At 30.8% G+C, this 16,036-nt stretch overlaps 1 protein-coding gene across 14 annotated transcripts in view; it reads left to right on the top strand.

Moving 5' to 3' along the window:
* The window catches only part of mim (missing-in-metastasis), a 45,276-nt gene that overhangs the window by 26,142 nt on the left and 3,098 nt on the right, over positions 1-16,036 (top strand). The window contains exons 5-19 of one of the 14 annotated variants that reach the window (XM_070642795.1): positions 3,970-4,088; positions 4,164-4,496; positions 4,699-4,944; positions 5,387-5,476; positions 5,819-6,058; positions 6,546-6,660; positions 7,078-7,722; positions 9,619-10,524; positions 11,937-12,040; positions 13,191-13,568; positions 13,905-14,039; positions 14,098-14,185; positions 14,398-14,817; positions 15,327-15,478; positions 15,895-15,963. In XM_070642795.1, coding sequence (XP_070498896.1) covers positions 3,970-4,088; positions 4,164-4,496; positions 4,699-4,944; positions 5,387-5,476; positions 5,819-6,058; positions 6,546-6,660; positions 7,078-7,722; positions 9,619-10,524; positions 11,937-12,040; positions 13,191-13,568; positions 13,905-14,039; positions 14,098-14,185; positions 14,398-14,817; positions 15,327-15,478; positions 15,895-15,963 — 4,040 coding nt within the window. Of the gene's footprint in view, positions 1-3,969; positions 4,089-4,163; positions 4,497-4,698; positions 4,945-5,386; positions 5,477-5,818; positions 6,059-6,545; positions 6,661-6,939; positions 7,723-9,618; positions 10,525-11,936; positions 12,041-13,190; positions 13,569-13,904; positions 14,040-14,097; positions 14,186-14,397; positions 14,818-15,326; positions 15,479-15,894; positions 15,964-16,036 lie in introns of all 14 variants that reach the window. The other 13 variants (XM_070642803.1, XM_070642827.1, XM_070642759.1 and 10 more) reach the window with 13 other exon arrangements.

Raw genomic sequence — 16,036 nt, 5'->3', positions numbered from 1 at the left:
ACCGACTTCCAACTAACTGCACTTTCAAATAGCATAAAGTAAGAGCTATTTAAATATGCAATAAAATTCTACTACTATGGGTATTCCTGAAGAGCTACAGCAACTTATGTCCAAAAATTGCGATTTTTTTGAAGAAAATAATTTTTTTCATCACCAAAACTGCAGTAAAATTATATAGTATGTTCATAAAAGTTGTAGATTATATCCATATCTATAATATAAAAATATTTTTAGAATCCATAGTTGCACTGGTTGAGGCTCAGACAAACGGAAACACAACATGCATGTGATTTTCTGAGTAAATTCAAAAATTCCGCTAAGGGAATCAAGGCAGGATAATTTTTTCTATCTTATAATTAAGTTCCTATACATAGCTATCAAACAAAAAAATTTCAAAAGTTTTTATCAAACCAGTGACTGGTGACGATCGTTTGAGTTTGATGAGAAAGGACACTTGAACCAAACTTTGAAGAGCCATTTCTCCGCAAATCGAATTATCCAATTTCGTAAGCAGTTCCATAAATGGGATATAAGGGACAATAATTTAAGCGAAGAAAATAATTTTTGGAAAAAAAATTCATTTCTGTCCCATAGTGTGACAGGTCTACAGCGAATAAAAATACTTAATCATCTTCGCATATTCATAACATTTCAAAATTAAATGTGTTAGGAACTTCCACCCTGCATTAATTTATTTTCTGTTTTTTTTATAGATACATTCTATAATTGATGTAGAAATTCTGTGTTACACACCGAGGAAACATATCAAACTTATGTAGATAGATAAGAGATAAGGTCACGTCAAGAAAAGTTTGTTGGTAAAATAGACGGTAGATAAAAATAAAAAGTATGGAAGGAAGCGTTTATATGTTTTGAGAAAAAGGTTTTTCGAATGGGAAATTCTATTAGATGATATATAGCTTTAACATCTGATATAAATAGAAAATGCTACTTCTGAATAAAATGTAAAGAGAAGAAGTTTAAATGAAATTTTCCGCACAGAATAAAAATAGAGATGTAGGGGTTCTGAATATTGAGTGTGAAATTCATTCAATGGCCTTTAAGACTATAAATATGTTTAATTGCTATAAAATGCATTTAACGGTTATCAACAATTTTATGTTGCTGCCTTATTTCATACATAAATCAATACATATCCTGAACAACACAATGTGTTTGCTAGGGCATTTTGTAGCTGAGGAAGAGGCACAAGCTTGCTGTATGATTAGAATTCACGAAGAATGGTTAGAATTCCTGTTGCTCCAAGAGCACTTTTACCTTAACGGCACTATGACGTCAGTTTTCGATCCATTTATGCTGCGTAAGGTTCGTCATCAACTCCACAATTCGGACAACACTGTCTTATATGATCAATTTCCCGAAAAGTCACACAATCGGTAATTTGTGTGCCACTAGATCATTTTATAATGTAAATGGCAACAAACGACCTTGAAGTTTCAATATTTTCGTAAAGATACAGCACATATGTTTACTAAAATAAACAATATTGATAAGAAGTACTTGAATGTGCCATTCTATGCATGTATAAGAATTGTTTACCTATTGAAAAGAAGAAGAAGAAAAATAAAAAAAAATCAAAGTAAATAGAGCATGTAATTTGGTAAGCTCAAATTAAATATTTACTTCCCTCTTCAAAAAAAAAATCATTTTTTTCGCCACCTTCTTTAAGTAGTTCCATTTCTTCCTCTTCTTTTTCTATTTGCAATTAAAACTTCTTTTACAGCTATTTTTAATAGAATTCAAATGAAAGCATTTTTTCCTTCACAAGTTGCAACTTGATATCTTTTTTTTTTACGCACGATGATTTTGTTGAAATGCTCGCGTAGAAATCATCCGAAATTAAATAATGAAAATGTTTAAACAATGTACCGACGTAACTAAACATGTATGCATGTGTATTTATAAAGTATATTGGCATCAAATTTCATTAAAGTGAATTTCGTTGAATGGGGTCTCGTTAAATAAAATATCTAGCTTAATTATTATTGAATGAAATTTTTTTTTTGCGAGGCCAAAGAAAAAGTGTGAAAAGAGCTTCGTAATTGCCAATTTCGCTACATTTTGAGTGCTCAATTAATTCCAAATATTTTTAAAACTTTTTAAATTGTTGGATTTTCGCTGTGGTCCAATATAACGCAATAAGAGCTGTGCAATGTGCACTAGATAGAGAAGAAGGCTTAAGCTTGCTTTGTGCCATTTTTTGCCATCCTAAATAACTCTTGGTAGTTCAAATGATAAGAGTACCATGACATACAATCAAGAGAGCTTGGGTTTGAGTTCACAGCCTTATGAGCTGGAGGAACTGGGAATCTATTGTACCACACCCTTTTGACCTACTTTAGGATCTCCCTCCTATTATGGGATCTGATCAAGAGCTTGCAAGTTCTCCACGTTGCAAAGACACGAGTACGTCATAAACCTGATGTACCTTGCAATGTATTCAGTTACAATTCGTGTGCGTAAGATTTCACAAAGTCAATCATGCAGAGATACTATATCTAGCAGTGAAGGCACAATATGTGCCAAAAACCTCAAAACTGCATCCAACACACGAACCTTGCTTCGTAACTAGAACAGTGAAATGGAAAAATAGCTTTGAAGATTATACAAGTCCCAGGATCTATCAAAGGATTTTTGGCACGTAACGCCAAAACATTAGCATTCACTGATACCATTTGATCCAAATTTTACCGCTCTAGAATCTAAGAAGTAGTAAGTAAGGTTCCAAACATTAAAAATTCAATAAACTTTATTGCTTATCTTTCAATGAAGCCAAACGATGCATGAAGTCACAAAAGTTGTTTTGCAAGAAAATTAGCAACAGGTTCCTAATATAATCAACATAAATATTGTGACTTAATAATTAATTCAGCACAAACGCGAATAATAATTAATTTTAGTGCGTCATAAACTTTTTATGGTCAATATGGAATTACCCTCCTTTACATTCCTTACATGCTGCTAGGTCGAAAGGATTACATAATAAGAATTAATGAACGCACGCAACAGCAAGCAAAAATTTTTTTATGACGGAAAGAAGAAATGCAAACGGTGACTTTCGTATAGATAGACAATATTAATTTACATTACAATTGCTTGAGCGACTTGCTTGCTGACAATACAAAGTAGAGAATTACAATCAAATGTTATTGTCATTGAAAAACAATACATATGACGTTAATGGATAGTTTTAGTGATGATACCGATCATGGTGCGGAAATACTTTCAAGCTATTTTTCATGGCTAATTCGATTTTTATTTTATTTTTAATTTTTTGTACTGAAGAGACAATGTCACTTGCCGTCACTTGATACATGGTTGTTCAGCAGAAAGTTTTTTATTGCCTGTATGTAGAGCAGTAGCCTAAAAAGTATGATATTGTTCATTTTATGTCTGTCTGTCATTTATACCTGTCTAAATCAACAAGAAACGTCCAAAAAATGAGCTACGTATCTCTTACGTTACGTAAAAATACGTACGTAAATAATTTTTAAATATTTCTTGACCGTTATTATTGACCTTCAACTTAACATTTGAGAATGAAAAATTCACTTTTGTCAATCATGAATCACCAAGTTTGGCTTCAATTCTTTCATTCATTCATTCACAATCAATCGTGATTTGATTGATCTGAATTTAAAATTGAATATTTTTAAATACAAAGTATCATTAATATCAAGAATGCACATAAAATTGAATGTATACTCAAGGATTGGGGAATATTTAAAGCCCGTATGGTGCCAATCAAAGCAGGGCTTTCAGAATTCAGTCTCACCTAGATTTCCAACATGCTGACAGAAACTATCTGTCACTGTTTGTGTGACAAGTGTGGAAATTCAAATCGATCACGATTTTTATCGAACCCCCGAGTGTCCTTCTGTGCTGATCAATCACAATGACTTACCTTAATTAAATATTTACCTTTCAAAAAATTCGTTTATTTAATAGGGGCATCAAAAGAAATTGGAACAGCCCTCACGCGGGTTTGTCTGCGACATAAAGCAGTTGAGACAAGACTTAAAACATTTACAACAGCCATAATGGATAGTCTTATAATACCATTGCAGGTATGATATTGTATTTAATAAATAAAATTAATGTCCATGAATTAATCCGTAATGTTAATAATAATTTTCATTTAGGATAAACTTGAGGAATGGAAACGACAAGTTGTGATTCTCGATAAAGACCATACCAAAGAATATAAAAGATGTAGGAATGAATTAAAAAAGCGTTCTAGTGATACATTAAGATTACAAAAGAAGGCAAAGAAAGGAACGACAGATTTGCAGAGTCTTGTCGACTCGTCAATGCAAACAGTAAATCAACAAAAGGCGGAGCTGGATGAAGTTGAGAGAAAGTCATTAAGAATCGCTATGATTGAAGATAGAACGAGATATTGTCAATTTGTGCACATGCTTGAGCCAGTTGTGAAGCAAGAATACGAGATGATGTACGAGTTGGGGCATTTACAGGTAATTTCCGATTGAATATTTCATATCGATTTTTAGCGCATTTTTCGAAATGTCTTGTTTGTCACTTTGTCAATTATTTTTCAAACATTTTTTGACGGTTATTTTTCAAATATATTTAGACCGTTACTTTTCAATTCACATTTATGCAATTTCGTCAGTAAAAATTGTCTACATCCATTAAATCTATTTTTATACTCAACAGGAAGCAATGATGACTGTTACAAATGTTACCAAAGATCCTTCAGCACTACCTCAGGCTTCGGAAGAGCTTATAGCAGAATCAAAGACCTCATATAATCTCTATCCCGAATCACCGACCCATTCAAATTCGCAAGGCTGCTCAAATTCATTAGGATCAAGAAAAAGTTCAGTATGCTCAATCAGCTCAATGAATAGTAGTGGTTCAAGTGGTTCACCGAGCCATCAATTCCAAAGATCTTTATCACAGGTACTGACTTAAGAACTGTATAGTATTAATTTTATTCTTAAAATGACTCAATATTATGTAGATTATAAAACCTAGGTGTGACTTGATGTGATGCTAATTTTTTCGATTCAATATACATGTTCAATGTTATAAAATGTTGTTGGAATCGTTGACAACTCTTTGTTGGTCATAAAAGTTTATATTTTTGTCGTATTCATTGCTAGAGTTATTTTTTATTTGCAATTGTTGAATATATAAATGTCAATATGATTCATAAAAAGCCATTTCATAAATTTTAATTCCTATGATTGGCATTTTAAAACTATTTTTTTTCTGTACTATTATCATTCATAGGCTATTATTAATTTTTTTTTTCGTATGATTTGATTATGATTTTTTATATTTACTATTTTTTTTTTCTTTTTTTTTCATCATTTATAATGTGTGTGGTTGATGTATTCAGTACAATCCGACAATTCGTCTGAAGCCAGGTGAATCGACAGATAGTCGAGACAGTGGATTTTGTTCTTCCTCACCAGCTTTAACAATTCAGGTCATTATTTTTTATATTTTATCATTTTATTTTATGTCTATTAGTGTAGCAACTTTATCTCCTCTATGTTATGTTTAAAAAAACTATTTTTATTTGTTTAATTGAACAAGAAGAAGGCAGTAATATCGTTCTGAAAGAGCCATGTGCATGCTATTTTTATGTTTCAATAATGAACGATGAAATTTGTTATTAAATTTCCGTTTGCATTTTATCAATTAAGAATATGCTGTATAATTTTTTTTTAAATTTCCTAGCACAGCTAGATGCAATCATACTCAATCTCTTCTTTTTATATTTAAACAAAAAAATTTTATTCTCTCATTCTGTCATGAATAATCGCAGGCATCAACAGCAACAAGTCAATCACATGCAATATCAACTTGGCCACCTCCAACGCAAGAATCCGTCTCAAATACAGACCGTCCACATACTATTTCAACAGCTTACGAACGAGGTCATCAGCGACCGGCACTCACAGTATATACTTTTCAGAATCCCGATCAGAATATAAGCGAGACTAGTGGCAATAGCACTTCACAAAAATCGCCTGCCAACATCTCATGTAGACCTCCATTACCAATTGTAAATTTAATTTTTTTTTTTAATTAATTTTCTTTAATTACTCATCTTTGCTTCTTGTTCATTCATTCATATTTTCTAACAACAATCATGTCACTAACTAAAAGAACTACAATTTATTAAAGGTTTTGATGGGTCAATACATACTTAATTTAGCACACTAACACAAACAAACTAAAATTTAGAAATTGAATTTTAGATTTTCGCGTGAACCTCAATAAAAGGCAAATAATTTCACGTAAATTAGATAAATTGCTAAATAATGAAGCTATTGCAGTACTTCCGAGTCATTAAAACTTGGCAAATAGTGCAAACATTTGCAAAATAAACTGCAATTCATTTCTATGACTGTGTTAGTATTTTCAAAAAATTCAAATATTTGACCGGTAAAAAGGAATTATTTTTGTATTGGCCCATCTACATATCCTGAAACTTTATGATCCTCATGTCCTATAATAATATTAATAAACAAAATTTTCTTAATTTCCAGCGATGCTCATCATTGGAGCGTCCATTATCGACAACAACAAATGCAAAGAATGCATCAAACAATAATGTAAATGCAAGACAATGTCCATCGCCGATTCCAGCTCATGTTGCAAAAGGTAAGAAGAATGTTTAAGGTTTAATGTCTTGATTTTTTGTGGAGCAATGCCGGAAAAAAGAACTAACATGATTTGTGCTATTTTTTTGTGACAGTGTTAATGCTAATAGTAGACACATAACATTGAAATGTGCTACATAAAAACTTATGTTAAGGCATATTGAATAAATTTTTATGTTGTATCATTGTCATGTACAAAAAAAAATTAACATTAGTATTTATGATATCGAGAAATTTGTTTATATCTGAGTGTTTTGCATATACTTACATATAATTTTAGAACATCCTGCAATAAGTCAGCCTACATATGTTAATATGAGTGAACTAGCTTCGATGGCTGCATATAAAAATACTAACACAATTAGCAACAATATAATAACATCAAATCCTACAACAAGCACTACACCGCCCGTTTCAGTTCAACCTAATTCGCCAGTTCTGTCATCTGCGTCATCATTAGTATCTCCTGACTCATCAGCAACAAATCCAATTAGTTCTCCTGATGTTCAGACACCACAAAACACTCCACAAACTAATTCACCATTAACAACAATTATTGCTGGTGACAATTCAACAACAGATACTGTTACTAATAATGATGACGAGGATTTAAGCTCTAAAGAACATCATTCAACGTCCACGACACCAACTAACCAAAATGCACCCGTTAATAACAATAATAATAACACAACTACAACCTCATCATCAACTTTAGACAATAATATATCCATTATTGAAACAATAACGAGTATGAGTACTATGAGTATTATTGCTACAACATCAGCTGCTGAGTTGACAAAATGTGAATCTCCATTAATTGACACAAAAAGTTCTGGCTCAGTTCTTGATAAAGCATCGATGTTTGAGAAGAAGCTTGAAGAACAGCACACTCAAATAAATGCATTAGCAACACAACAACCAAGTTCACATCATCCAATTTCCTTAATAAACAGTACACTTAATTTAACGCCAGCTACAGTGGCACGATTAGAGTCCATTTATGGCAAAAAGACAGAAGAAATTTACAATAAAACGGCGGGTTTGTTGGAAAGAGTTGATACAGGTCAGTTATTGTTTCTATCTTATATCATATGTGTATAGTCTTTTTCCCTACTTCTTATGTCTCATGTCTTATCTTATATATGGACAGTTTGTTAGTGCTTGTCAGCGTATTTTCGCTTCTTTTTTTTTGACTTAAAAAAAGTTCTTTTTTGATGATTATTTATAAAACAACGGAATAAAAAATCAATGAATTTCAAAGTAGGTCGCATTTCAATTTATTGCCATCATTTCTGAAAATATAATGGCAGCAACACGAAAAGCATGAATGCAAAAAAATATACTGTAATAAAAGGATAGAAATGTTCTGAAAAATATATTATTTTACGTTTGTTTTTAAAGTTTTTGACTGAAATTCGACCCTAACAGAGCATGTTGAAAACATACGATAGTAGTTTATGTGTTGTTCTCTTTTGTGAATTGTTCGGATGTTGCGTCAATGCTTTATATTTCTTCTATTTAAAATTCTCTTTTTAACGGTTATTCAAAATTCAAATTTTCAATTCTGTAGCTAACTTCATGTTTAAGAAATTCAAAAATTTTTGTAACGAACATTCATTTAATTTTCAATTAATATGCTCTGGAGTGTGAATGAATCCTATAAAGCATTACGTAACATCAGAGCGCCTCCCATTTTTCCATAAAAAAGTTTTTCATGAAAATTGATGAATTTTATTTTATGGAAGGCTTTATATGTTACACAAAAACTAATGAATATTTCTGTCCTATGAAAAAAGTTCCTTTTTCTCTACCTTTTTTCTCTAAATAAATTTTCTGAGTACAATCTACTCTGTGCTGTCTATTTAAAAAAGCTTTTGACTTAATCCTCTTAGAATTTCTTCCATAAAAAGCCTTTTTTTCAAATTAATTCATTAGAAATTTATCGGAGGAAAAAATAATTTTTTTTATCAATAATGTACATAGTGAATAATGAAGATAGATAATGTCAAGGTGTGGCACATTTTATGGTAATTTTAACAACATTATTTTGTGGATACGGGCAAACTGTGATTAACACATAGAATTTAATGGTTTTGGACTTGTATACACATTGTTTGCATCACTTGCCCTGAGAGGCAAAGAGACTGCTTTTAGGTGCCGTAGGGGTACTTCTATAGTATGAAAGCATGATCTTTGCCTGTTAGGGTTGGACACTCTTTGATGAATTTATTATATTATCTAAGGTTCAATTTTAAATCCAAGGATTAAATAAATCCGAGGATTAAAAATTAATCCAGCAATGCTATCATATGCAAATTGAACTGGATATGTATGTATAGTTAAACTGGATATGTGTGTATATGCCTCAATATTGACACACCTTGATCATAATATGCAAAACTGAAGTGTACAGTTTAACTTCAAGTTTTTATGTACTCAATCGTCTTTAGAGAAGAAAAGAAAGTGTTTCCTCTCAAGAGAATAATTTCCATTCTCACGGTAGCATGTAATATACTGTCTAATGTTAAATTAACCTGCATGACTGACTAATAATGGCTAAGCGAAATATAATAATGTTTAAAGTAGAACGTTTGAGCTGTTTTGCCTTTCTTTATTATTGAGCACCATGACAATACGCAAAATATACTTAAAAATAAACATAATCATTTCTCATCATAAATTAATTTAATTTTTTTTTTATAAATTCTTTTATAATTTTTCTATTATTTATGATTATTTTAATTTATTTTATCATTTGCAAATTTGTTTTTTTTTTTCTTTTTTCTTTTTTCTTTCATGTTTAATATTTTTATTATGTCGTTGTTGTTATGTTATGTGACAAAAAAAAAATAACTTGCTATACGCAAATCATCATCATCATCTATTTAATACACAAAAAAATACATAAATCATATCCTCCTCATCATCCCACAACCAAAAATCGATTCATAAATGGCAGTCGACCAAAAAGAGACGTTAGATGTGATTGATACAATTGAGTTAGACAACCTGATTGGTGAGCTCGACATGTTTCAGAGAGAGCACGAGGCAAAGGAGAAGCAACGTCTTGAGAAGCAAAATAGTCACAACGAGTATCAAGTCCCTAAAAATTCCATTGTCCAAACACAAAAAACACATCATAATGATTCTTTCATATCCACATCAACAACAATAACAGGAACATTTTCGCACGCTTTCAGTAATTCAGATGAGTGTAGTGAGAAAAATACTGATAAGATTTCACTAAATGCAAGCTTAAATTATTCAATCACAAGCAATACTAGCATGATGACAAATGCCACGTTAAGTGATGTACAAAAATTTAATAGTAGTGAAAATTGTTGGAATGATAACAATAATGATGATGATTTATCGGCAGATACAGGTTTCGAAAATCCATCATTTAGACATTTAAATGACACCAATATTGTACTGATGCGAGATGATGATTTACCAACCAACTATTATTCGCAAAATGCGACAGATGTAGTTGTGTTACGTTCAAAAAGCAATAGTATGGGAAGCAATAATAATAGCATAACTGATCTCAACACAATCGATATGACAATTGAGCAAAAACAGCGATTAAGCTCTTTCAAGCTTGATAACAATAATCTGTCGCTTTCATCATCAAATGGATCTCCGTCACACTATTTTAGTATCAATAACAGTAACAGCATCAATAATAACAATCCAATACCAAGCGTAAATAAGGGCTCCTTACATAAATCATTTGGTGCCTTAATGTACGGACAAACGGAAGAGCCAATAACCAGTAACAATGTCAATGTTAATAATAATGTCAATGTTGTAACATCAAGTAATAAACCAGCTGTAACGCCACGTCCTGCATCTTTATTGTCTGGTATATTCTTTACTTCTACTTACTTACCTACTCAAAACCTTTTTATTCAAGGATATAGACATTACGGATTGTTATATCCTCTTTTCAATATACTTGGTTGATTTTATAATTTTAATTAATAATTTATCATTTTCTGTCAATTTTTATTTTATTTTCTTATCATTTCCTTAATTACCAAGAGAACTGTTCATTTCCTTTTAATAGCCCGAGTGACACAAAGAAATGATTAGCATTTTATGGCGATGTCATATTGGAAAATTTTTTGTGAGAAGTAACGGGCTTTGAAAATTTGACATTCAACGAAATTTTTAAATTTAAATTTTGTGTTCTCAATTCAGTTGCATTCACACAAAACTTTTGACTCAAGTGAAGTTGACTGAAATGAAATAATTTAAATTTCGAATTTAAAAAGTTCGTTAAATTTCATATTGTTATTTTTAAATGTTTGGATCAGTTTTTGTGTACAAAAATTATGTGACGTCGCTCTAAAATGTGTCTCTTCTGTGTTGGTCGGGCAAAAATTTTTATTGACATTGACCTAAAAAGTGTAAGGAATCAATAATGAAGAGAAGTAATTTAGTCTTGCAATTAAGAGATCTAAACTCTTGTACTGTAGATATTTGTGGTCAATTTTGAGATGTTTATAGCTGTCAATTTAGGTCACGATGACCACATTTCAAGAGTTCACTTCCTCTAATAAAATTCATTAAATTCAACTCATTTTCAACCTCATTTACATATAGTTTGTATCTGTAACTAGAACTATCTGATAGAATCGGAAGCGAATTTAATTTTTTTAGTGTACAAGACCTTTACTACATGCGAAGGTCGTGCTGTTGATTTATATTTTTTCATTTTTATTCTAAAAAAATTGAATTTAGTTTAATTTTAGTTGATTTATTGAAATGAATTAGAAATTGTTAGAGATTGACGGATTTGATGGAGCAGAATGGATAAACGAATATTTATTACCCTAATATGCATGAATTGAGTCTTTCCAAAAATATAATAATCTTTCATGATATTATTGTCTAATTTTTTATTTATTTCCCATTATTTAAAATTCCTGTTTAGATTTTAGTTGCGAAAAAAACCAAAATTTGCTTTTCTAAAAACAGTATTGGAACTAAAAAAATATCATGGAAGATTCCCTCAATTTGTATAGATTTTTACCTTACTCATTTATTATTCAGGAAGACGTTCCTGATGATATGAATTTTTAATGATAACGGAAGTCCGTCTAAATCCCTTTTATTCAGTGTTGCTATCTGACATAGACATGATCTGGTTTGTCTACATTTAATACAAAATCTAGACGATACCAGAAATCTGTGTCTAAATGTCAAAATAGCATCATTGATTATATATTCATTGATATTCAAAAACTAACAGATTATTCTTCCTATATTTAGGTGCTTCGAGAATAGCTCGAAGATCGTCGGTAAATACAGTCAAACCACCGCCACCAGTTCGAAGAAGCTCATCAGCTACACCAAATCATTACAGTGATGCCAATGTAAGTTGTTATTCATGCACAAATATTTACATACTTTTGAAATGATTAGGAGTTGAGTATTAGAGATTTTCGACTCATAAGTGTTTCAGCTTTTGAGTGATTTTGTTTTGAGCAAGGCGTGGGCGCTTAGGAGTCAATTATTAAATACTCATTATTCTGTAATGTAATAAGTGAAAGATCTCATACGTAAAATTTACATAATTTAACGCATTTATTAATGCATCATCTGAAGCTTTCATAATTTAACTTACGTCTTTTTTACTTAACGTGAAGCTTACATAATTTTACGTACGTATTTTTTACGTAATTCAGCGTATTTTCAGTTAACGCTTACGTAATTGAACGTACGTATTTTTACATCACGTAACAATTACGTAATTGAACGTTCGTCTTTTTTACGTAACATAAAGCTTCCATCATTTAACGTACGTATTTTTAAGTAACTTAAAGCTTTCATAATTTAACGTAATATGAACCTTATTGTACTTTACGTGTGTTACATTAAAATCTCTTCAAAATGACCGGCCTTTCTTGCTTTTAGTGTCATCGCCTTGCTCTCTTTTAAAAAGCCCACTCTTAAAGCTTGGTATCGGAATAAAAAAAAAGTAAATATCCTCTACAGATACAGCAGATATGTCAACAAGATTGAATTATCTGATATCGATTACCTTAAAAAATGATCCGATATTAAGCCCCAGTTTGCTTCTAAAGAAACAAAAAAAAATATATTGTGTTTTAAAAAAAATCTACAATTCATTCTGAAAGCAATTGTCTCTCATCAATCATTATGTCATCATTCTTTTGTTTTTTATTCAAAAATTGTATTTCCTTACATACTTTTATGTATTTTTGATATATTTTAAAGTAGATACAATTTTTTCTTTGGTATCACGAAAGCTTTTTAATCTGCACAGCGCAAATGCTATGACAAAAAAGGCTTAAGACATGAAAAATTGATTCTGCTTTAATACTTAAAGAACACACAAAACATAAAAGATTGTTACATGTTTTATCTCTGCTATCTATTTTAATTTTTATAATACCAAAAAATGTTAAATGTTTTTATAATTTTTATTCATTAACAATTTCCTTTCGATGCTCGAAAAACTTCTTTCGGGTATGGAAAAAAATCATTAATTATGTTTTGTAGAATTCACATAACAATCAGTTACAAAATCAACAGCAATTTAATACATCGTCTGAAGCATTGCCGCCACCGCCTGATTATTTGCTTCGTAGTCAGCAAGCAGCACAGCAGCAAAATGCACTACAACATCATCAAAATGCACAGCAGCAACATCATTACAATAATCATCATCATCAAGAGCATAATGCTAATGCTAAAACACATTATATGACATCCTCAACGTCCGTAGGACAAATTTCCACATCATTATCGTCTCAAAATGTCAGAATCGTCAATGATTTGCGCAATGCTCCCAACAGTCCGGGCTTAATGCGTCGCCAACTCTCGCTTAGCAATCATCATCCTACATCAAATCATTCACAGTCCTCACATGTAATTAATGTACTTTTTTTTTTGGTTTTTTTACTACTTCCACCTTTACATTTTTCATTACTTATTTTGAAATTTTCCAACCATTTTTCCTATTTGAAAAATAATTTTTCTTTTGTTTTAAGTAACAACACCTTTAGTCTATAGACATAACAGATTTTCTATGTAACATGCATTTTTCTTTTATTTAAAACTTTTTGCATTTCAATCATCACTTGGCTAATAAGATGTTCAAAAGATAATAATTTATGATAAATTACTTAGGAAAACTTCTTTTTTTTTAACTTTCGATGCCTGCTATGTCCATCCATTAATAAATTTTCTTTTTTTTTGGCCTCCATAAATCAGAGCATCACGTATAGTTCGCAACCATCAACACCAAAAATTGAAAAAGAAGGTAGTGGAAGTATGTTCTCGATTTATGGCTTAACTACGGGAAATGCAAACGGAACGACTTACAGCAGTGGCGATATATTTTCAACGGTAATGATTTTGCGGCATTAATAAAAGAATAAAGTTAATTTATGTGCAATTTTTATAGATGCCACGTCAAACGAAATCTCAACAAGGAGTTTATGCACAGCCTAAACAAGTCACTGGAATCTCGAGCTTCCGAGGATCAAGTCCAAGTAAGTTTTTAACGGTCGGTCATTAACCGTTTAAATTCAAAAATTTGAATTTTAAATGACAGTTGAAATTCAAAATTGAAAAAGACGTTAATGCTGATTTATTGCCATGTAATTCCTTCTTAACTCGACATCAAATGATTGTTATTACTATTTTATGACTTCAAGTATAATTAATGTACTTAATATTTCTTTTTTATCGCTTTATTTATTAGATCCGCCACCCCAGAAACAAAGTATGGGACTTTTGGCTTCGCTAACAGCAAAAATAGCCCCTAATAAATCTCACAATCAGCAACAACAACAACAACAACAGCAGCAGCAGCAGCATCAACAACAACGACAACAGCAACAGAGTGATTACGATAGGTCACGAAATGAGCCAATTTATCAAAGACAAAGTTCCAATCAGTCAAATCAATATTATGAGCCAGTACAGACACAGCAACAACAGCAACAGCCTATTTATGGAGATCGTCAAAGTGACGGTAAAAATCAAATTTACTCGCAATCATCTAATCATCAGTATCAACACCATATATATAATCAAAATATTTATGTATCGACAAATCCATTTATAACGCCACCGATAAATAATTACTCGCCGTCTAGTTTTGGCAAGGATAATTATTCAAGTAATGTCTTAAATCAATATAATAACCATTGTATTGAGTGTGATTTTAGAGTTGAAACATAGAATTTGCTTAATCTTTACTTTTGTTATTTTTTTTTTGGATATGAAAATGCCTTCAAAATGAATTAGTGTGTGACAAAAATTTCAAATTGCAAATTTTCAAGCACGATAGACATTAACAAACTTTATTATTTTTATATTTATAGAGGTACACATTTATTAGACCTGATTATCTTCCAAAAATAATGTCAATTGAGTTTGGAAACTCAGGAAAAAGTTTTTATTTAATTTATTTTTTTTTGTTGATGCGATGATGATTTTTATTATTTTTTCATGGGATTCATTCACTTATAACGTCATGATCCAGCTTTACGTCACTTGTGAATGTCCCCAATTATCATAGTTTTATATTTAATGCCATTCACATTTTTAGCATTTTAGTAGAATTGTGATCATTAAAAAATTATTCCATTATTCCTATACTAACTTACTTCCTCTTGACTCCCTCAGACTATCAAACTGGAAATTATGGCGACAAGACAGACAGTGTTTTGGCAAAAGCTAATCCAAACTTTTTAGATAATTTGAATGCCAAATTAGCAGAGCAACATGCTACAAATAAAGCATTAGCTGTTAGAAGTTATATTAACAGTAAAGTTGTGGTAAGTAGTATTGAGTTTTGTCCTTTTTCATTATGAAGCACCAGAGCAGCATTAAAATATTTCGTTAAAAATTGTAAACTTTTTAACGGTCTTTTCAGATTCAAAAATTATGATTTGAATTTTTGGAAAAATTTAAAAATCAAATGACCGTTATTTACTAAAGTTGTTTATTATGGCAATTAATTGTACCTTTTACTAAGGAACTGACATAATTAGGATTACTGATACCCATTTTTATGTCTTCGTATCATTTTGTTTACTGTTCGGAAATATTAAGTGCTTTTTATAAGCTTTAATTTCCTGTTTTGTATAAAAGTATCAGCATATCCTCCATTTAATCTGCTCTGGTCTATTGAGACTTATATTTTGCCATTTGAGTTTTAAATAAAATGAGAAAATTTTTCAAAATTATTCAGCGTAATGTCGGTAGTCAAATTCCGTGTAATATCAAATATGTATCAAATCGAATTGTTGAAGAGCCGGAGGTAAGATTTAAATTTGGGACCGAGAGATATAAAAAAAAGGATGTAATAAAACATAAAACTGTAACAATTGGCA

Source organism: Chironomus tepperi, unplaced genomic scaffold (genome assembly GCF_022539635.2).
Source record: "Chironomus tepperi strain 1889 unplaced genomic scaffold, CSIRO-AGI_Ctep_v1 contig_16, whole genome shotgun sequence".
NCBI lineage: Eukaryota > Metazoa > Arthropoda > Insecta > Diptera > Chironomidae > Chironomus > Chironomus tepperi.
The sequence above is the reverse complement of the archived record's forward strand: the minus strand, read 5'-3'. Positions and strand labels throughout refer to the sequence as shown.